Here is a 22,831-nt window from a genome sequence, read left to right as displayed (position 1 = left end):
TTCAGGGAGGAAGGGAGAAGGGAAGAGAGAGAGAGAAACATCAGTAATGAGAGAGAATCATTGGTCGGCTGCCTCCTGCACACACCGTACTGGGGACCAAGCCCAAAACCTGGGCATGTGCCTTGACTGGGAATTGAACTGTGACCTCCTGGTTCATGGGTCAATGGGTCAATGCTCAACCACTGAGCCACCATGGCTGGGGCTGGATTTGTTTGTTTCTTTTTTTGTTTAATATATTTTTATTGATTTCAGAGAGGCAGGGAGAGGGAGAGAAAGATAGAAACATCAATGATGGGAGGGAATCATTGATTGGCTGCCTCCTGCATACCCCCTACTGGGGATCGAGCCTGCCACCTGGTGTGTGCCCTTGACCGGAATCGCACGCGGGACCCTTCAGTCTGCAGGCCGACACTGTATCCACTGAGCCAAACCAGCTAGGGCTGGATTTGTTTCTTTAAAAAAACCCCACACAAAATATAAAACTGACAGGGTGCAGGGAAATGGTCCTTTCTGCACAGTGCGTTAGTGTCTCACCCTCTTACTGGGACATTTGCTGAAACCTCTAAGAACGAGTGGGTGTCCTGCACCAAGCCTGGCTGGGAAAACAGCAGGGCCCGTCCGAGGAAAAAAAAGACGTCCAGGAGGCCTGCTCTCCCCTTGGTTAGTTCATGCTCCGATTTTGGCATTGACCTTCTATCCAACCTCCCCCTTCCCTGTTATCTGAGCATTCCTTCTAAAACACAAATCCAGCCTGGTCATTTCCCCGGCTCGAAGCTCCCCGGGACCTTCTCGCCCCTGCAGGATGAAGGCCAAGCTCTGGGCCAAACACGAGGCCTGGGGTGTCCTAGCACCTTCTAACCTGATCTGCCCCATTTCCTGCCTTCGCCCACAACATCGCGCTGCTAGTTTGCGAGTCCGCGCCGTGCATTCTGAAACCGCCTTGCTGGCACCTCACTGCAGAATGCCTTCCCCAGCCTCTTGTTTGCTCAGAAGCTTCAGTCCTGTCTTGGAAATCCTGCCGAGAATGCCATCTCTCTGAACCTCCCCTCTCGGACAGGGCTAATGACTGCCCTTTTCTGCTTCCGTATCTTGATGAGGCTTCCATTATTACAGGTGGCTTACTGCGTGGTAATTACTTATTTAGCCATCTGATCACCCAGGAGGCCCCGCGTTCCATTCGTCTGTGTTATCACCGAGCTTGATGATACAGTCAGCAAGTCGTGGTTACACCTCATGGGGTTTCTGGTGCCTTGTAGCTCGTGGGAGTGGCTGTCTGAGGGTCCTGCTCAGAGGCGGGCAGCATCCCCTCCTGCCTCTCCTCCTAACCAGGGGTTTGAGCCTCATTTCTCCCAGCAGAGCTGATGGTCTAGAGCAGCAGTTCTCAACCTGTGGGTCGCGACCCCTTTGGCGGTCGAACGACCCTTTCACAGGGGTCGCCTAAGACCGTCCTGCATATCAGATATTTACATGACGATTCATAACAGTAGCAACATTACAGTTATGAAGTAGCAACGAAAATAACTTTATGGTTGGGTCACAACATGAGGAACTGTATTTAAAGGGCCAGAAGGTTGAGAACCAGTGGTCTCGAGGCTGCCGCCAGTGCCCCGGGCTGTGGCTGACGTAACCATTGAGGCGGTAAGGAGTTGGCAGAATGCAGGCGGAGGTCTGCAGCAGGGTTGGTGCTCCCTGGGCACGAGGCACTGGGAGCCAAACAGGCTTTGTAAGGGTGTGCCCCTCGGGCGAGCCTGGCCTCCGCCTTGACCAGCAGCTGTCGTCAGTGGCTTCCTCTGGCTCTGTCCCTACATAGTCCTTGTCTTGGTCTGCTTGGGCTGCCGTGACAGAAGACCACAGACGGGGGCGGGGGGCTTGCACAGCAGAAAGTCATTGTCTCACCGTTTGGGAGGCTGGGAGGCTGAGATCAAGGGGTCAGCAGGGTTGGTTTCCTCTGAGCTGCTCTCTTTGGCTTGCAGACGGCCGCCTAGTCACTGTGTCCTCACATGTTCATCCTTTGCTCTGTGTCCTGATCTTTTCTTTTTTGGTTTTTAAAGATAGCTCGTAGATTTTTTCCCCCTTAAATATGTTTTTATTGACTTCAGAGAGGAAGGGAGAGAGAGATAGAAACATCCATGATGAGAGAGAATCACTGATGGGTTGCCTCCTGCACGCCCCCCACTGGGGATTGAGCCTGCAACCCGGGCATGTGCCCTGATCAGGAATGGAACCGTAAGCTCCTGGTTCATAGGCTGATGCTCAACCACTGAGCCACACCAGTGGGGCGTAATCTTTTCTTTTAAGGACACCAGTCAGATGGGAATAGGCCCACCTCTATGACCTCTTTTCACCTTAATTACCTCTTTCAAGGCCCTGTCTTTAAATACAGCCATGTCTTGGGGTCCTAGGGGTTAGGGCTTCAACATAGGAGTTCTATGGGGACACGATTCAGCCCAGAACACTCCTGCCCTTTGCTTAGATGCAGATTCCCAGGAACCTGGCTGTGCTGCCTGTGCCCTTTGATCTTACCTAGAGGTGACCTATGATGGGACAATGTCCCTGCAGGAAACTGGATGGTTTGGGGTTTTTTTCCTTATGTGGGCGAGGATGGATTTTATCCAAGACTTGGCCATCTCTGGGCTATACGGGTAGGTAGCTGCCGAAATGCTAATGGATGACTCATAGGCAGTTGATCAAGGAGGCAGGTAGGAGCGGAGGTATTTAAAGCCTGGCACTTAGGAATAACCTTGAACACAGTTCAGCGGGGCTGGCCTTTGACAGTGCAGTTTAGAGCGAGCCCACGCACTGGGCGCCGGGCCGTCGTTCGATGCCACTAGACACAGCCTGAATGTCGTGGGCCTTACAAGGGACTTTCCAAGGGGATTCTGGCCACATTCAGCTTTTGCCTTCGTGTTGCCTTTAAAGTCACTAGCTGCCTAAGGTGGGCCTGTGCTCTGTGCCATCTCTGGGTGAAAAGGGATTGGGGGCGAGGGAGGTGGCTGAGGCTTGAGCAGGGCACTTAGCATGGGCTCCTTTGGTGCCGTGGTTCGTGGTTACCGGGTGACAGGCCCTCCCCCTCCTTCACCCTGATGCCCGGTATGATGCCTGGCAGTTACCTGGACCCCCGTGTGGCATCTAGCCACGTGGAAGGGCACTGTCCCCTTGCAGGGGGTCAACCCGTGATGCTCTGGCCCCCTTTCCAGCGTGTTCACGCAGCCAGAGCCAGTTGGCACCAGGCCAGGTTGAGATGGGCCAGAGCTCTCGGCCTCAGTGCAGAGATCGCCAAGATGAGCTGCAAAGAGCAGTGGGGCGTATATCCCGGGATGATCGCCCCCCACGTGGGCTCCGTCACATAAGTCTGTGCCCGAGGTTCTTTGTCTGCCCATTCTCCCCAGTGTACTTGCTGAAGACTGAAGCCTCCGAGACTCGCAGAGCTTTTGCCGTTTGTGGTACCCTGGGTAGTGGAGGGGTCAAGACTGTGCCTCTGGAGCCAAGCTCCGGGCCTCCCATCCTAGCTGAGCATGGAGCTTAGCTTTTCCAAGCCTCCGCCTCCTACCTGCACACGGGGATCTGATAGCATCTCCCAGGAGGGCTGCTGGGGAGATTTAATGCGATGCCCATTTTAATGTGTAAGTGCCTGACCGATCATAGGTGTGTTTATCATGGCCGGAGACGGCACTTGTTTGGAATATCATGGCACACAAGCAGGGGTCCTGAACCCAGGCCAAGGCCTGAATCCTTTTTGCCTCGCTCCTGGCCCAGCAGGTGGCCGCCGCCAAGCCGGGAAGCGGAGGCAGTGGCAGCTGGAGACCAAACAGCAATTAAGAGTTTCACAGCCTCCCAGGGCGTGGGGGGCATTTGGCTCCGCCAGAGTCACTCCCCTGGCCTTCTTAGGGCCTCGCCAAGGCAGACAGCCGGGTGTCACCAGGCTGACGGAGGCACCAATTAAAATGAGCAAGCACCCGGCATGCTGGGTTCCAGCCTCGTCCCCGAAACGCGAAGCCTTTCGCTTCCTCAGCCCTCTGCAGTCTTCACGGGGGACCCTGTCTGTTGCCTCGGGCCCCCCTGCCATGAAATGCCATCTCCCCTCCACATGCAGATAGCTGCCGCGGCGAAATGGCAGCAGTGGCAGCTGGGTGCGGGCGGGACCGGCTGCACCGCTCTTCACCCGTCGCCTTAGGGGGGTCTAAGTTCACATTTGCTCCGAGAGCTTCATGAGCCAGAACGCACTCCTCCTCAGCCTCCGAGCTGGGGAGGGGACTTGGGGAGGTGCTGATGGCTCCCAGCAGGGGCCTCTGGTGGCTTCTGGCCGCAGTGCCCTGGCTGCCTCGGATCAGATGGAGCAGGGGGCCAGGAAGGAAACCCTGCTCTTTGGAAGGGACCAAGGGTTTAAGACTGCCCCTCCCACCCTGTGCTCAGGGACCCAGGGGGCGGCTCCCCATTCTCCTCCCTTTGCTGGTGAATTCCCTGTTTCGGAAATTTCCTGACTCTCTCTCTCTGTTCCAAGCTGAGGAAGGTCATGTACAAGGAAAAGAGTGGCTCACAGGTATTGAGCTCCTACCACGTGCCAGGCGGTGCCCGAGGCACCTTCCTGGGCAGCCTCTCCCTGGCTCCTCCCCGCAGATCTGCGCAGTTGGTCTCATTGTCTTCATCTGACGAAGGAAACCGCGGCTCTGAGGTGGGAACTTAGCCAAGCTCACGCAGCCAGCAGGCGCCCATGGCCGCTTCGAACCCGTGTCTTCTGGCTCCAAAGCTTAGGCCCTACCCGATGGGCCGCACACCCGCCAGTTAAGCTCTGAAGAGACAGGATTTTAGGGTGAATTTGCTTTTCCAAAAGGAAGCTGGTGTCTGTCTTTATCTTCATCATTGTTTTTTGTTAATCGTCGCCTGATGATATTTTTTCCACTGATCTTTAGAGAGAGTGGAAGGGGGGGGGGGGAGAGGGGGAGAGAAAAAGAGAGGAAAATCCGTGTGAGAGAGAGACATCACGGTTGCCTCCCACATGCGCCCTGAACGGGGCCTGGGATCGACCTGCAACCCAGGTACGTGCCTTTGACTGGGAATTGAACCCGTGACCCTTCAATTCGCAGGCCGATGTTCTACTACTGAGCCATACCGGCCAGGGCTATTTTCATTTTTTTAAAAATATATATTTTATTGATTTTTTTCAGAGAGGCAGGGAGAGGGATAGAGAGTTAAAAACATCGATGAGAGAGAAACATCGATTAGCTTCCTCCTGCACACCGCCTCCTGGGGATGTGCCTGCAACAAAGGTACATGCCCTTGACTGGAATCCAACCTGGGACCCTTCAGTCCACAGGCCGACGCTCTATCCCAGCGCTTCTCAACCTGTGGGTCGCGACCCCTTTGGCGGTTGAACGGCCCTTTCACAGGGGTCGCCTACGATCATCCTGCATATCAGATATTTACATGACGATTCATAACAGTAGCAACATGACAGTTATGAAGTAGCAACGAAAATAATTTTATGGTTGGGTCACAACATGAGGAACTGTATTTAAAGGGCCAGAAGGTTGAGCACCACTGCTCTATCCACTGAGCCAAACGGGTTAGGGCTTCATATTTTTTTTTTTAATTAAACTTTTATTGCCTACAAGGTATTTCTCCTATATTGGAGTGCGATACCTAGAACTCCCTTTCATGTTGCAAAAATAGCAAAACCGACGGGGTTTCACTGTACAAGCTGTATTGGATCCTCACAGAAACCAGAAGACATGAGTAAGTGGGGAAAAAAAGCCACAGAGGACGGCCACGATGGCACCCGAAAGCAATCGACAGCTTTCTCCTCGATGTGCGCACTTCCCCAACCCTCTCTGCATGGTCTTGGAGGGTTCCTCCCCGCCCCCAGGGCCGTGCTGCGGGTTGAGACTTCATCCTGCGGTGATGGAGAAGCAGGGGAGTGACAGGTCCCGTTTCAGGGCCAGGTCTGAGATTCACTCGGGCTGCCCTGCAGAGAGAGTTGGGGATGGGGGGCAAGGCCAAGTAGCACGGAGGTGGCCCGGGGACACGGTGGGACTTGCTTGGTTTGGCCTGAGCCGTGTTTTAAGCAGGTGTCTGTTTGCTCATGGCATGAGCACTTGGGCCCTGTGGTCTCACACCCCTCAGCTTCCCAGGTTTGATCCCCGCAGGGTGCCTCCAGGCACTTGAGTTCATAGCCCCTGGAGTGAATTTTGGTGGATTTGGCACTGGCGGGAGGTGAGAGAGCAAATGACATTGAAGACAACTAAGGAGTGAGCAGATCAGCCTGTGGACAAGTGGGATTTGGGGACAAGTAGGAGTTGGGGATGCTGGGGAGAGGGTGTGCGACTTGAGGCGTGGGGAGGGAGTAACCTGCCCAGGCAGACAGCGGCGCAGCGGGGCTGCTTGGTTCAGCCAGTGTTGGTGGCCTGCCAGGTACAAGGCAGGCACCCGGGCAGGCATGTGATGCGCCCTGATCGCAGAGCCCTGTCACCTCCGCCCTCCGGCCTTGCACAGTTTGGTTATCCCCCGAGTACAGATAAGGAAACCATAAACTTAGCCCCGCTCCCTTGGTGAGAGTTAGGCCAAGTTCTTGGATCGAGTGACAGACGCAGCCCTTGAGGGCCAAGTGCCCTGCCTCACGTTCCCTGCCTGGCCCGGCACCTGGCAGTGGCCCGGCCCGTCCCAGGCCGTGAGCAGTTTCACCTCAGTTACACTCCTGGCAGGCTGCCCTCCGCTCTGTGCTCCATCCCAGAAATCAGAACCGATAATCAAACATTTTAAAACGTGGGGCTGCTCCTATAATCTCATGTTTTCAATACCTCATCATCTAGATTATTATTTAACCACCTTCGCTACCGAACCTCCCTGTGGGCTGCTTGTCTCTTTTTTGGGGGGGTGGGGGTAGACAGAGGGGGAGAGAGAGAGAGAGAGACGATGTGAGAGAGACACATTGATTGGTTGCCTCCCCGACATGCCCCAACCAGGGCCGGGGATCGAGCCTGCAACTGAGGTACGTGCCTTCGACTGGATTCAAACCCGGGACCTTTCAGTCCGCTGGCTGATGTTCTGTCCCCTGAGCCAAACTGGCTGGGGCTGGGCTGCTTGTCTCATGCTTCTGATCTGTCCCCACTTCACTTGCAGACCTTTGTCCTCCTTCCCATGAGCTTTCCCTCCCCCTCCCCAACCGGTTAGGATAGTGGCTGCATTTCCACACCCTCCCCTTCTCTTACTTAATACACTGTTTGCACCTCACTCTCTGCTCTCCATGCCCAGAGGCCCGCTCGCTCCCCAGCCCCTACGTGTGAGAGATTTGATTAATGTCTCATGTACCGAATCCGGGTTTGCTTTGTGCCATGATGGATTCCTAAACACTGTGAGAAAATGGACTTCGGGTGAAGTAGATAATTTAAAACATGGGCAGGAGGGCTGAGTTGGGCAAAGCCTCCTTCCACAGTGTGATAAATACCCCTTGGCTCATCCTGGTGGGTTTTGTCAACCACGTTTCTTTCCATCAAGGCTTAACCTGTTTGTGGATTTCTTTCTTTTTAAAAAAACATATTTAAAACATATATTTATTGATTTCAGAGAGGGAGAGATAGAAACATTGATGATGAGAATCATTGATCGGCTGCCTTCTGCACACCCCACACTGGGGATTGAGTCTGCAACCTGGGCATGTGCCCTAACTGGGATTCGAATCTCGGCCTTCTGGTTCATAGGTCGACGCTGCTCCACTGAGCCACGCCAGCCTGGCGTGGAGTTCTTCCTGGTGTCTCTATGATGCCTATTTGAGGTGGCCTGGCTGAATTGGACAGGGCAGGAAGGTACAGTGCCCAACGCCCCATGTCGCGCCTGGGTAGGTGCAATTGTTTTGGGTCCTGATGTTTTATAGAACTGCGCCTCTTCCTGGTAGTACAAGTTCTGCAAAGGCAGGGACCATGTCTTTTCTGGGCACTTAGTAACTTGTCGTCAAGTAACATATCTGGGAGTGAGTCACCAGGTTCCAAAAACACCCAGGGTCCCAAGTGACTGTCAGTCACACCCTGGCCTGCTCACGGAGCCATCTGGGATGACAGGGAGGCATACACATGTGACAGGCCAGAAATAGCCCGGGCGGGGCCTGGCCCCTGCTTCCTCTAGGAGCAGCCTGCTTTTTGGGCGTTTAGGTCTCTGCTTTTAGGGCTTTGCAGTTTTCCAGGAGCCCACACAGGCCCCGTAATTGCTGTCTTAGCCCTGGTGGCTCGTTCCCACCTCCCCTCCGCCCTGCGCTCACTCACCACCTTGCCATTCGTAGGCCGCCTTCCTGTCTTGTTCACCTCTCTTTCTGTTAGATTGAGTTTTGTGTGTGTTTTTCAAAGACAGAGTTTTTTATTTTTATTGATTCAGAGAGGAAGGGAGAGGGAGAGATAGAAACATCAGTGATGAGAGTCATTGATTGGCTGCCTCCTGCACGCCCCCTACTGGGGATCGGGCCAGCATGTGCCCTTGACCAGAATCGAACCTGGGATCCTTCAGTCCTCAGGCTGACGCTCTATCCACTGAGCCAAACCAGTGAGGGCAGATTGGGTTTTTATTTTTATTTTTTCTTATTCTTTTAGCTCTTGCTGGAAATAAGCTCGGGCGGAGTGAACTGGGCGCCATGCTGGCTGATGGCTTGGAGACACTCCAAGCTGCCGGATGCCTTAGCTTTCACTTGTGAATGGTCGTCGACACGCGTGATGTCTTCCCTCTGCGACTCTCAGGGGTCCCCTCCTATCACGGGCTCGGCTTGTTCACACTTGGCTGGCCTGCCTTGCTGTCTGGAATCGCAGCTTTTACTGTGCACCCGTAGCCGGGTGGGTCGCCTCGATGGGGCCCAGATTGTAACAGAATCAAAGCGTGCTCAGCCTCCAGGCACGTTGGCTCGCGTCGTTGGGCTGTTTCCTTTTGGGTCAGACACTGTCCTGGCATGTGTCCGGCTCACAGATCTGGAGATCAGGAGGCTTGGGAGAATTCTCAGGTGGTTAGAAATGTGTGTGTGGCCCTGGCCGGTGTTTCCCAGTGGTTAGAGCATCGGCCTGTGCACTGGAGAGTCTCGTGTTTGATTGCCAGGCAAGGGCACGTACTTGGGTTGCAAGTTCAGGGTGCGTCCGGGGGGCAGCCATTCGATGTGTCTCTCTCACATTGATGTTTCTCTCCCCCTCCCACCTCCCTTCCATTTTTTCTCTAAAAATCAATGGGAAAAAATATCCTCACTCCTCAGGTGAGGATTAGAAGAAAAAAAAAAACACAACAAACAGAAATGTGCGTGCGTTGGGGGCGTGATTCCGTCTGCCGATACACCATTGCCCTCCCCCATTTCTTCAGTGTCTGACTTGCCGGCATCCCCTCTCGGTAGCTGTGCAGCCTTGAATGAGGAGCTGAACTCCCATTTCTTCCTGAGTTTCAGTTTCTTCATCTGTAAGACAGGGATAAGAATGTTTCCATTCAGGGCTGCCATAAAGATTAAATGGGAAACTCTCATAGAACATCGGCCTCTGCTTAAGATACGTCAGCTGGGTTTTGCATTTTCTTAAGGATCTGGTTGTGGCAAATGGGGGACCCACACGTTAACGTCCCTGGCCACCTGGTGCACTGCAGAGATAACTCAGCTCCAGCAGCTGCAGCGTCCGCCCACTCTAAGATGGCTTCTTGGTTTCTCTTATATTTTTCGTTATTGGCGGTGCCTCTTTTGGGCTGCCTTCCGTGCTCGATGGAAGGGGAAACTGAGGACAAGGAAGAGAAGGCTGAGCCCAGCGCCTGGCCGCTGACTGCGCAGGCCAGGCCTTCAGGCCCCTGCCGGCTCCTCTGGGAGCGGCACCAGCCAGGCCAGCCCAGGTCCCAGGAGAAGTGGCGTATCCCCGCCATCCAGCTCTCTGCGGGAGGTAGACTTCCTCCCAACTGTCACTTCCCCGAGGGCCCCGTGCCTTCTTGTCGCTGCTCTTCTGAGCAGAGCTGCTTGCTGCGGCAGAAGATCCAGGCGCTGGGGCGTGGCCAGTGCTCTGTGCGCCTAGCCAGGCCCAGGGCCCAGCCTCTACCCCCCGCCCCTGCCCTTTGCTCCCAGGTAGGGGCTGGAGCAGACTTCTGATCTGAGCTGAGAGGACAGCGTTCGCTGACACGTCAGTAGCCTGCATGAAGTGCATGGCTCACAGCCAGCCTCGGTCCTCTAGCCCTGCTGATCTGCCCCCGGGCAGGGGCGTGAGGGGGGGTGGGCATGTGCAGTGAAAAATGCCTTTCGTCTCCGTTTGCTCCTCCGCCGCCGCTCCCATCCCCGTCCCCGTCCCTGTGTGCTCCACAATTAGCATTTGTGCTGCTTCCAAGTGAATAGGGACAGATGTTCACGCAGGTGCTGCACTCTTCACTGGGTAAACAGAGTGCAGTTTGCATGCCTCTGTGTGTGTGTGTGTGAAGCGTGGGGCCTTTGAGATGTGCCTAGTCTTTACATATGCTTTCTTTTTTCAAAGTATCTGAAGCACTTTGCACATGGTAGGTGCTGGGTAAATGCTGGGTGATGGGTTGGAGTGAAAGCCTTCTGTTTTCATTATAAACCCAGTGGCACAGGAGTGGGAAGTACAATTGCAAGTGAAACCTTGAGATTCACAGACGAGAGAAGGTAGCAATCAGGTCCCACCTCGCCACGAAACCACCTGCGGCGTCTGTAACCCAGTGTTCTCTCTGCCTGGGCCAGAGGCGGGCGGAGGGGGTGCCAGGACATGGTTCTTCGTGCAAAGGGTGGTGGTGAGGAGGATTCCACGATAGAAATGACCTCGATGGCCCCGTAAATGTGACTCACCTTGGCTTCCCGGGAAGAGGAACTTGCATTTTGCCCGAGCAGGAAGTTTGTAGATGGGGTTACCATGTTCACCAAGACTGACCGCCTTGGCTAGGTGGTCAGCATGCCCCGCTGTTAGAACCCACTGGTTCAAGTTCCATATGTGGCTTACAGCCGCCTGCTGCTCCTGCAGGTGGGGGAAGAGGGTGGGTGCTCGGGCGGCCTGGGCTTGAACCTCAGCTCAACCACGTCCTTGCTCTGTGACCTTAGGCAGATCACTCAGCCTCTCTGGGCCTTCGTTTCCCCTTCCGTAAACTGGAGAGGATAGCAGCATCTGCCTCATCCGGCTTTTTGACCCTGAGAACTCTGTTTGGGGCACGTAACGTGCCGAGTGTGAGCTGTAGTTCTTGGTATCGGCCTAATCTCTGGCTCTTTAAGCTTCAGGATTATGGGACCTTCTGGGTTCCCACACATGCCCCGCTGTGTGCTTCTCTGTGCTTTATGCATGATCTTCCCGTTTCTGGCCTGTAGCCCCATCCCCCACCTCATCCACCTGATGGCACCTCTTCATTCTTCAAAAGACTGTGCAGACATCACCCGTGAGTCCCTCCCTGCCCCTGCCCAGCAGCCCTGGAGGGTAGCTATACCATCCTTTCCTAGGCTGCCGTAACGAACAGATGACTTTAATGCACCGGAATCACATTCCTTCTTTCGCCTCCCGATAGTGAACCCCATGAGGACAAGAATTCATGGTTAACTTTTCAAGAAAATCCAACACCTAGCACAATGCCTGGTCTACAGTAGGTGCTGAATAAATGTCTCTTCAAATGAAACCATGTTTATTTGCATCTGAAAAGTCAGCCTTTGTAGGCTTCACCCACCCCCCTTTCCTCCCCCAAATTACCGCGTGATTTCTTAACACGAGAGAGTTGCTCTCAAGGTCATGTCGTAACCTCAGGATGGGAGGCTTCTGTGTGGCCAGCATGGGGTGGACACCTGGGGCAGTGATCACCGCCGTACCATTAAGGGGTGCTCATTTTCCCAGCCCTCCTGCCTTTCTGTTCATCTCCTTAGTTACGGCTCTCAACTTGCTAGCCAGTTCAAGTTCACGGACAGCCTTCTAGTGTCTACAGAGAATCCCTCTGGATTGGGCCACTTACAGTAGAGCCCTGTCAGCTGGCCAGAAACAAAGTTGGAGGTGGCATTATCCTATCATCCTGGTCAGTTCCAAACCCGACCCCCTCCTCGAACAGTGCTTGACCCATGGGACCGGCCTGGGTGAGCTTTTCGTTTTTCCTTTCCGCCTCTGGCTTAAGCCTTTGGCAGGATGGGTTTTGGGCTTGAGTCCAGCGATTCAACGGGGAGGCTCTGTGCCAGCTCTCGCCTTTTGGAGGCCTGTATATTGGCTCGGGGCTCTGCCCGGGTTTGCAGCCTTTAGTAATGTGCGTGGATAATGTGGGTCTGCTTCCCACACCATCTTGCAGCCAGTCACCAGCAAGGGAAGGCCCGGGCAGGAGGGAATGTGTGCTCTGCTCTCTTTCGGCAAAGTGGCTCTTGCCCGATTTTTGTCTGGGGGCCTTGGCAGGGCCAGCCGGCACAGGCAGTGTGGCGATGCCGCGCCTGGAAACTCATCAGTGTCACTCTGTTCATTTCCTCCCCTCTTCGAGCGTTTTCCCATGGAGTGGGGCTCGCAGTGACAACTGGCGAACGGTTGGGCGGTTGCTCGTTGTCATTCTGGTGGGCACCGGTTTCCGGAGGGCGCCAAGTGCTTTGTGGGTATTGGCATTTGTTTCTGCCATGCCCGGGGCACAGTTGGCGCCGGTCCCAGTTAATGGATGAAGAAACTGAGGCTCTGGGGATTAAATTGTGGGAGGGGAGGGGTACAGCTGGGAGTGAACTTGGGTGAACAGGGCAACCTTTTGTCTTGAGGAGGATGTGCAGGAGTGTGTGTGTGTGTGTGTGTGTGAGAGAGAGAGAGAGAGAGAGAGAGAGAGAGAGAGAGAGAGAGAGAGAGAGGAGAGAGAGAATGCGCGAGGTTGGTTGCAGGCACTTACGAGAGAGAATGAAAGGGAGTGAGGATTGCATGGGGGTCTGGTCCTCAGTGTAAACCTGCCCAGAGCAGTCAGGGCCTTGCATTCTTTCCGATCAGAGCTGCCTCCCAGGAGGAAGAAGCTCATAGGCCTTTTATCCAAAGCAGCCTCCTGCCCCAGGCCCCAAAGGAAGGCCCAGCAGATCCTGCCCTGCTGGGAGGGAGGTGGGTCCCAGAAGCCCTCCCTCCGCCCGTCCTTTCCCTCTCCTCCCTGGCGCAGCTTTATGGCCGGCATATGGAAACTGTTTCTATTTACCCGGCACCCCCAGGATGCGGCTGCACACTGTGCTCCAGCGAACGGAAACCCTGGATTCCCCGCAGGGCCGTTGCAGAGGCTGCATGCAAAGCAGCCAGCTGTTTTGCAGGGAGCGTCTGGGCCCTGTTACATCAGCGTTGCCATCTGTGCAAACAGGTCATCCTGGTGCATCGGCCTGCGCTCTGGCTGGGGCGCTGCTCTCAGACATGGAGGCAGAGTTTCTGTTACTGTTTTGAATCCGCATGCCTGTCCTTCCGGCTGGTTTCCCAGTCCCTTCTTCTGCCAGTGATTTTAGTTCACCTCCCAGGGCTGCTTGCCAGGACTCGGGGAGAGTAGTTTAGGGGTAGGTGTTGCGTAAGTCTTGAGTGGCTAAGGTCTATGGGTCTAAAAAGGCTGCCGACTGGTTCTCACCGGAGCGCGCTCTGCCTAGGGCACCAGGGGTGCAGAACGAGATGTTTCCTTCAGGGAACTTTCCCCGGAGGCGCATGTGGGAGCTTCCTGGTTGCCACGAGCGTTCCTTCCTGGTCAGCCTCCTCTGGCCCTTTGGAAGCCTGCTGTGAGCAGAGAAACTGGCTTCCCTGAGAACCAGGTAGACGGCTTCTCCCTTCTTCCCTCCGGTCTCGGCCCAGCTGCCGAGGCAGAAATGCCGAGGCCGGGCCCGGCCGTCCTCTTCCTAGAGGAGGCAGTGGAGGGCCAGCTCCCCGCCGGCCCTGCGGTGAGGTCATCCTGCCTCCTGGAGCGGGGCCTTTGCAGTCCGCCTCCACCTCGCCTTTCCAGCTCTCCTGAAAGAACCCACCCTGCCCTGGGTAAGGACGGTGGCAAAGTCCCAGGTCCCACATGCTCATTCTCACGTGTCCCTCATGTGAGGGCCGGCCATCCCACAGGGTGGGGCTGGACCTGGGGGGAGAGCTCACCTGCCCACTTGGGTGGCCAGGATTCTTTCTGAGCAGGGGCACTCCCGAAGACGCAGACTCCAGGCATTTACCCGGGACCTTTACTCCCCGGGAGTGCAGACTCAGCCCAGGTGGGCAGGAGCAGACCAGGGCAGGGCAGCGGGCATCAGGGCAGGTAGGTGCTAACAGCCACGGAGCTCCGCACTTTCCAGGCAGACGACCCGGGCAGGCCCAGTGGGCCTCAACGTGGGGACAGACCATCCCCTGGGACCTCATGCCCAGTGGTGACCGGGAACGGAGGCCCTCACAGCTCTCACTTCCTGCTTTGAGGGAGTTCATTCTGAGGAAGTCCCTGAGATCGGTTCCCCAGTGAGCAGGGCCTTGTGCCCTGGACACCCCCACCTGAACTCCAGGCCACAGTCAAGTGGCCCCCTTACCTCTGATGGCCCCCTTGAGCCCCCTACCTCCCTCTCTTTTACAGGCCGTAATTGTCCTTTCCCTCTGGGAGGCCTCTAAGCCTTTAAGCGTTCCTTCTAACTGCGGCAATAAAGCACTGGGAGTTGGAGCGTGTCCCTCGCCTCTCCAGCCTAGGAAGTGGGAAACAGCGAAGGGGGCAGGGAATGAGGACCCCCCGCAGTGCCCCCCCCCCACCTCCCCTCCTTGCCATGCACTCAGAGTGCCGCTGGACTTGGCTGCAAGGCCACCGCCTCTGCTTGAGGCTGCCATGAAAGGAATGGGAGGGACCGGCCCCCTGCCTTCCACTGTGCCCTTTCTACAGCCCCTAAATGCGCTGCCCAGCCGCTGGGGCCCCGCGTGACGGCGGCTCTTTGAAATCACCTGCGGCTCCTGAATAGCCTCTCGGCCGCCCTCGCCTCCCTGGTCACCTAGGGCCTTTCTGCCCTCTCCCCACATAAGAGCCACAAACAAGCTGACCGGCTTTGCCTTTTGGGACCTGGTCAGCAAGCCAAGGTCTGTGTTCTGAGCAAGTGCGGGTGGATGGTTAGCAGCCGAGGACAAAGGCCACTTGGAGGGGACAGCTCCCCATCCTTCCCCTCGGCAGTTCCTGTCTCAGTTTTCCTTTCTTTCCTTTCTGTCTTTTTAAGGCTCTGCTCTGGATTGCTCTTATACAACATAGTCGCGCTTCAGCAGGTCCTTAAAAAACGGTCTTTAGAAAATACAGACAGATCACGTCAAGCCTCTTATGAGGCCCTTGGGCACCCCCACTGCACCCTGGCTGGGCACCGGGCTCTGGTGGACATACCTGCTGTGCCCTCCGGCCACTGGCCATCTCTAAGTGTCCCATGGAGTGTGCATTCTGCTGGGCAGGGAAGCTGGCTCTGACACACGGGGGGGGTGGGAGGGGGGGGGGCAGTGCTCAACCCAGGAGGAAGCAGAGAGCAGCATGAGGGTGATGAGCATGTGACTTCCCAGAGAGGCCAGAGGCGGCCTCTCAGAGAACGATGTTTCGGGGGATCCTGGGAGATGGGGGAAGGAGGCCAGTTAAAGACCTGGGAAAGGGCCGAGGGAACAGTAAGTACTGGCAAAGTGAGGCTAATGTCCACGGCATCTGTGCCAGCTCATCACCCGCCCGCCTGGCACTGCCGTTACTGTACCTGGGACTGCTGTGTCTGGACCACCGGCCCCTGCTGTGGGGTGTGAAGGTCGTGGAGGCCGGGGCGCAGGCACATGAGAGAGCAGCACTGTCCAGCTGCCTGCCTGTGGCTGCTCCTACCTCGGCGTCACTTTTGGCCCATGCCTCCCTGGTCTCGTGAGCAGATCAAAGCAGGTGGTTTGACCTTCTCTCTCCGCCTGGGGCTTAGTTCTCTTAGGCCTGGACACTGGGGTCGGGGTGGGGGGTGCTGGCCTTGGGTAGAGAAGGGCAGCGGCACCGAGTGCAGGTGGCAGCCAGGTGTCCTCCTCCTACTGGTGGCTCCGTTTTCAGTGGCTTCTGCTGCTAATTTTTGGTCCTTTTGGCACTACCCTGTCACCTTTTCTGGTTTCCAGTTCTTGAGAGGCACGTGGCCTCCTGCTTAGGAGCTACCCAGCCTAGACAGTCTCCTAGCCCCGCGTCTCGCTAGCTGCATGGCTTCTGCGAGGGACTTAACCTTTGCCCTTCTGCACCTTCCTTCCCTCAAGTCTGAGGTGGGCTTAATCATAACCTTCTTCTTAGGACTGTTGTGAGAATTAAATAGGTTGATGGGTATAAGGTGCTTAAATATGTATGCTTTATATATATATAAGAGGCGCGGTGCACAAAAATTTGTGCACTCGGGCGGGTCCCTCAGCCCAGCCTGTGCCCTCTTGCAGTCTGGGACCCGTCAGGGGATGTCCACTTGCCAGCAGGGAGCAGGCCTAAGCAGCAGTTGGACATCCTTGGCGCTGCTGAGGAGGTGGGAGAGGCTCCCACCACCACCACTGTACTGGCAGCCATCAGCCTGGCTTGTGGCTGAGCAGAGCTCCCCCTGTGGGAGTACACTGACCACCAGGGGGCAGCTCCTGCATTGAGCATCTGCCCCCTGGTGGTCAGTGTGTGTCATAGTGACCAGTCATTCCAGTCATTCTGCTGTTAGGGTCAATTTGCATATTACCCTTTTATTATACAGGATAGAGGCCTGGTGTATGGGTGGGGGCCGGCTGGTTTGCTCTGAAGGGTGTCCCGGATCAGGGTGGGGGTCCCACTGGGGTGCCTGGCCAGCCTGGGTGAGGGGGCTGAGGGCTGTTTTCAGATTGGCCACACCCCCTTCAGGGAGGGGGGTCCTGCTGGGGTGCCTGGCCAGCCTGGGTGAGTGGCTGATGGCTGTTTGCAGGCTGGCCACAGCCCCTCTGTGGGGACCCTCACCCCATGAGGGTGTGGCTAGCCTGGGTGAGGGGCTGATGGCTGTTTGCAGGCTGGCCAAGCCCCCCAGTGGGGACCCTCACCCCATGAGGGTGTGGCCAGCCTGGGTGAGAGGCTGATGGCTGTTTGCAGGCTGGCGGCGGCCCTCAGCCACCCAAGCTCCCAGTGGAGGCTGGCTGGAAGCAGGTATCTGGGATTTATTTATTTTCTATAATTGAAACTTTGTTGCCTTGAGCAGAGGCTACAGCTGGCCAGGGCAGCTTGGCTTCCTCCATCGCTGGGGCAACCAAGCCTCCTGCTTGCTCCAGCTCTGTGGCTGCCGGCCATCATCTTGGTTGGGTTAATTTGCATATAGTTGCTCTCATTGGCTGGGGGGTGTGGCTTGGGGGCATAGCAGAGGTACAGTCAATTTGCATGTTTCTATTTTATTAGCTTAGATGCCTAAGTGACTGGTTGACCGGGACCGAAAGTAGCTATGACGCACACTGACTACCAGGGGGGCAGATGCCCAACACAGGAACAGAAACCACAGGCATGGAAACATGGAACAGACTGATGAATCTCAGAGGAAAGGAGGGAGGGGGGAGGACGGGAAGAGATTAACCAAATATCTTATATGCATACTAGAACAGCGGTCACCAACCGGTGGTCCACAGACCACTGGTGGTCCGTGGGGTCCGAAAGGTTGGCGATCGCTGGTTTAAGGAAACATTTGGAGCAATGGTCGCCAACCGGTGGTCCGAGGACCACTGGTGGTCCATGGGGTCCGAAAGATTGGTGACCGCTGTAGTAGAGGCCCGGTGCACGGTGTCCTCTCGCAATCCAGGACCCCTCAGGGGATTATCAGAGAGTCAGGTTTGGCCCAATCCCTGCAGGACAGGCCGAGGGACACCTCTGGTGCACAAATCCATGCACCGGGCCTCTAGTTGCTATATAACAAACCACTCCAAAGCATAGTGCCTTATGATAGCAACCTCATATACTTTGCTCATGAACCTGCTTGGGGCGGGGTTTGGGAGGGGCAGCTTCTCTGCTGCCCACACTGTTCGTCTGGACGCTTGACTGGAGCCGAGATGGCTCATTCAACTGACGGACAAGTTGGTGCTGCCTGTGGGCCGGGAGCTCAGCTGGGCTGTGGCCGAGGGACCTTGGGCCTCCTCGTGGGCCTCTCTACCGGCTGTGTGGGCTTCCTCAACATGGTTCCGAGAGCAAGGGCCTCAAGAGAAAAAGGTGGAAGTAGCCTGGCCAGTGTGGCTCAGTGGTTGAGCATCGACCCATGATCCAGGAGGTCACAGGTTTGATTCCTGGTCTGGGCACATGCCCTGGTTTCAGGTTCAATCCCCAGTAAGGGGCGTGCAGGAGGCAGGTGATCAGTGATTCTCTCTCATTGATGTTTCTATTTCTCTATATCCCTCTCCCTTCCCCTCTCTCTAAAAGTCAATAAAAACATTTTTTTTAAAAAGGTGAACTAGAAGCATCAACTTAGAAGTCAGAAGTGTCACATCTTCCGTCCTGTCGGTCAAAGTGGTCACAGAGACTCCCTGGTCTCGAGGGGCAGAGGCACAGGTTCCAGCTCTTTGTAGGGAAGGTTCCAGAAGAGCAGGGGCGGGGGGGAGGGGGGGGGCGGGCGAAAGGGAATGCTGTGGCTGCCTTTGAAAAATAAAGTCTGCCACGGAATAGATTTGAAATGGGATGGATTCTTTATCCTCGTGCAGGGGGTGATTAGGAGTGTGGATTATGGGGAGCCAAGCTCTCATCACAGATGTTCTTCCTCTGCGTCTCGGTGTCACTGCTGACAGTGTCAGTGGAGGCACTTGGGAGTTGTGACAGCAGGTGTAAGTATAAGGTTCTTCATGGGCGCCGATTCTGGAAACGCTCAGGGGTGGGTGTCGGGCAGAGCCAAGGCTGCAGCTCGGGCCACCTCTGTCACCGTTCTGTCCCGGGCAGGCTTTCCCCACGTGGTGGCCAAGGCAGCTGCCTGCAGCAACGGGGAGAGAGCCCCTCCTTCCTAACTGGCCCAGGACAATCCCAGTTTCAGCCCTCCCTGGCCAGGTGTGCGGCAGCACCCCTGCCTGAACTAGTCCGGGGGGTGTGAGGGGCTCTCATTGCACCTGGGCCACTGGCCCGGGAGCCAGGGGTGGAGTCAGCCAGAGCTGAACAATGTTCTCCAAAGGCTGAAGGGGCAGCGCAGGAAAGGGCATGGGGTCAGCATGCAGAAGCCACAGGTGACCCCGTACCAAGGAGTAAATCCAGTTGTTGTTGTTAATCCTGACCCGAGGATATTTTCCCTTGGATTTTTAGAGAGAGTGGAAGGGAGGGGGAGAGACACAGAGAGAGAAACATTGATGTGGGAGAGACACATGGATTAGTTGCCTCCTGCATGCACCCTGACCAGGACCAGGGAGCGAGCCTGCAACCTAGGCACGTACCGTTGACTGGAATCAAACCCGGGATCCTTTAATCCACGGGCCACCATTCTAACCACTGAGCCAAACTGGCTAGGGCCAAATCTAGTTATTTTTCATTTTTGACTAAGTAGAATATTAACACACTTCCAAAAGCCAAAAGTAAACAACAAGTAGGAGTGATACTTCTACCCCCTTTCCCACCTCTCTTGTGGGTAACCCATTTCACTGAGTTCTAACTTCTCTTCCTCTTTTTCTCTTCTGTAAAGTGGGTAGCTATATGTTTTCGCTTCCTCCCTTTTTTTACAGCAAAGATGTTTGTGTTCTTGTGTACTTGCTTTTTCACTTAACAAGACAAGGAGAAATATTGATACGTAGCCATACTAATTCTGGCTGTCCTGGTGCGTGGGGCGGAGATTGACGTATAAGTGGTGGTGCGCCTGTCTGAGCACGCAAGGCGACGGCCAGCCCTTTCCTCTGGGGAACAGCATTTCTGTGCTCTTCTCCTGGGCTGTGCGTGAATCTCTCTCCTCTTCCACTGCAGATGGAGGCAGCTATGCCGTCCCCGGCTCCCAGGCCTCCAGCCTGAGCTCAGAGGGCGAGAGTTTCCCCTCAAGCCCCACTGGACACAACTGGGAGATGAATTACCAAGAGGCGGCCATCTACCTCCAGGTGAGCATCTCTGGGTCAGGACTTGGCTGGCCCTTCTTGGTGGGGTCGGGAGGCGGGGCTCTGTTGGCTGCCCAGGAATTTGGTTCCAGCTTCAGTTCTCTGTGCATGAGCTTCTCGCCTTATGGTGGGGAGAGCCAGCCTAATGGTGCCTGCACTGGACGGGCGATGTACGTGGGCTCATCAGGTAACCCCAGCTTGTGGCTCCACCTGCCCCCAGGCTCCCTGAGTCCAAAGCCACTCACCTAGTAAGTTGCAGAGCATAGATGTAAACTTCATCTATCTAACCCCCAAGTGATGGTCTTTCTTCTATACATTGTTGCCTCATTTCTATAGCTACCACATGTATGCACTTGAAAATGAGCCATGTGGTTGTGGGAAAAGAGGTTACAAAACAGGACTTGTATGATCATTGTTGTATAGTATTTATTTATACACACACACACACACAAACAAACACAAACCCACATATAGCTGTTTATATAGATACTAGAGACCCGGTGCACAAAAATTTGTGAACTGGGGGGCGGGGGGGGGGGTGGTCCCAGCCCAGCCTGTGCCCTCTCGTAGTCTGGGACCCCTCGGGGGATGACCACCTGCTGGCTTAGGCCTGCTCCCTGGGGGGTTGGGCCTAAGCTGGCAATCAGACATCCCTCTGGTAGCCCGGCAACCCTTGGGGGATATCCACTTGCCAGCGGTGAGCAGACCTAAGCTGCAGTCAGACATCCTTAGCGCTGCTGAGGAGGCGGGAGAGGCTCCCACCACCACCGCTGTACTGGCAGCCATCAGCCTGGCTTGTGGCTGAGCAGAGCTCCTCCATGTGGGAGCTCACTGACCACCAGAGGGCAGCTCCTGCATTGAGCGTCTGCCCCCTGGTGGTCAGTGTGTGTCATAGTGACCAGTCATTCCCAGTCTTTCTGCTGTTAGGATCAGTTTGCATATTACCCTTTTACTATATAGGCTAGAGGCCTGGTGCATGGGTGGGAGCCGGCTGGTTTGCCTTGAAGGGTGTCCTGGATCAGGGTGGGGGTCCCGCTTGGGTGCCTGGCCGGCCTGAGTGAGGGGCTGATGGCTGTTTGCAGCTGGTCACACCCCCTTCAGGGTGGGGGTCCCCACTGGGGTGCCTGGCCAGCCTAGATGAGGGGCTGATGGCTGTTTTCAGGCTGGCCACACCTCCTTTAGGGTGGAGGTCCCCACTGGGGTGCCTGGCCAGCCTGGATGAGGGGCTGAGGGCCTTTTTCAGGCTGGCAGAGACTGAAGCTCCCAGCCTCTCTATTTTTTTTTTTTTATTCTGGGATTTATTTACCTTCTATAATTGAAACATTGTTGCCGTTACTGGGGCTCCCAGCTCTGAGGCCACGGCTGGCTGAAAGCAGGTATCTGGGGTTTGTTTAGCTTCTATAATTGAAACATTGTTGCTTCTGGAGCTCAGAGCCGGGCCATGGTAGGCGGGGAACCTTGGCTTCCTCCATTACTGGAGCAAGCAAGCCTCCTGCTCGCTTCAGCTGCGTGGCTGCTGGCCGCCATCTTTGTTGGCAGTTAATTTGCATATTGCCATTAGCCAATGGGAAGCGTAGCGGAGGTACGGTTAATTACCCTTTTTGTCTTTTATTAGATTAGACTAGAGGCCAGTGCACGAAATTCGTGCAAGAGTAGGCCTTCCTTCCCCCGGCTGCCGGCACTGGCTTCCCTCTGGCACCCGGGACCCGGGCTTCCCTTGCAGCCCCGGCTTCGTCTGGAAGGTCATCTGGAAGGACGTCTGGTTTAATTAGCATATTACGCTTTTATTATTTTAGATGTACTAGTATATAGCTACAGATACCTGTGTGTGTGTGTGTGTGTGTGTGTGTTTGCACAGACACCCATTCACATCTGGAAAGTTGTTTATCTCAATATTAAAGGTGATTATATTTAGCTGATGGAATTTTTACAACCTTATAATCCTGTGTATTATTTGAATGAGTTTTACCCAAAATGCACCTTTAAAAAAATATATCAGAGCAGAACTGCGATCTCCATGAGCAGTATTTGTGGCTGTTTCTGGAGGGTGGGCTGAGCCGCTGTCGGATGGTCTTGCTCTTCCTGCTTTGCACTGAGCTGCAGCACGGACCCTGACCAGGTGGCTGCAGACCCTGACCAGGTGGCTGGTGTACTTGGCTCCTTGGCCCCTTGCTGCTAGAGGCTGCCTGGCCCCTGCAGTTTCTTCTCTTCCCAGAGTTTATCTGTCAGCTCCGTCACCTTGGGAGCCGGGTGTCAGCGGTCATAGTGCCTCCGAGATGGTTCTTGTTTGCTGTGTGGACTTCTCCTCAGGGAGCGGGGAGTGGAGGCCTGGACGTCACGTAGCACTGGCCGCCTTCTTATTTTTCGTAATCTCCTTCATGATCAGCAGCCAGGAAACAAGGCCCTTGTTCTCCCTCCTTGGGGTCTGGCACAGCACCCAGTGACCCGGGTCATATTTCACTCCGTGCTCATTGGTGGTGACCTCAGCCTCCACCTCCTCGGTGGCCATTCCGAGTCGTAGAGTTAAGCTCGAGCCCCCCCACCCCCCCCTCCGCCCCCCTGTCACTGGTTTCTGCTAGTCAGACCTTCACTGCTGGCTGCTTGTGGGAAGAAATGTCCCAAGAATTGCAATTTTTTAATAATCCAAACCAGAAGCTTCCAGGCCACCATGGGCATCACGCCATGGGGCAGCGTGAAAACCACAGCCCTGCGCAGATCACAGGGCCGGGAGCCAGGCCTGCCCCTGCCCTCTGTGTGACCGCCGGCGTGTTTGTTCCCTCCGTGGACCTGCCCCTGTCCAGTCTGTGGTTTGTCTTCATGTTTTGGTACTGAGGGTAGTGACGCATCCAACTTCAGGAAGCGGCTTCTTCAAAGCTCCTCGGCAAACCACAGTCGAGGCCAGCGCTCCCCGCCTCCCA

The 22,831-nt window shown here is 55.5% G+C and overlaps 1 protein-coding gene across 1 annotated transcript in view; it reads left to right on the top strand.

Annotated features, from left to right (window-relative positions):
* The window catches only part of TPCN1 (two pore segment channel 1), a 54,060-nt gene that overhangs the window by 5,547 nt on the left and 25,682 nt on the right, over window positions 1–22,831 (top strand). Inside the window, exon 3 of the mRNA XM_081113962.1 lies at window positions 19,789–19,916. Coding sequence (XP_080970088.1) covers window positions 19,789–19,916 — 128 coding nt within the window. The remainder of the gene's footprint in view (window positions 1–19,788; window positions 19,917–22,831) is intronic.

This window comes from Myotis nattereri (assembly GCF_964212035.1).
Source record: "Myotis nattereri genome assembly, chromosome: 19".
Classification (NCBI taxonomy): domain Eukaryota; kingdom Metazoa; phylum Chordata; class Mammalia; order Chiroptera; family Vespertilionidae; genus Myotis; species Myotis nattereri.
Note: the sequence above shows the minus strand (reverse complement) of the source record. Positions and strands in the feature narration are given on the sequence as shown.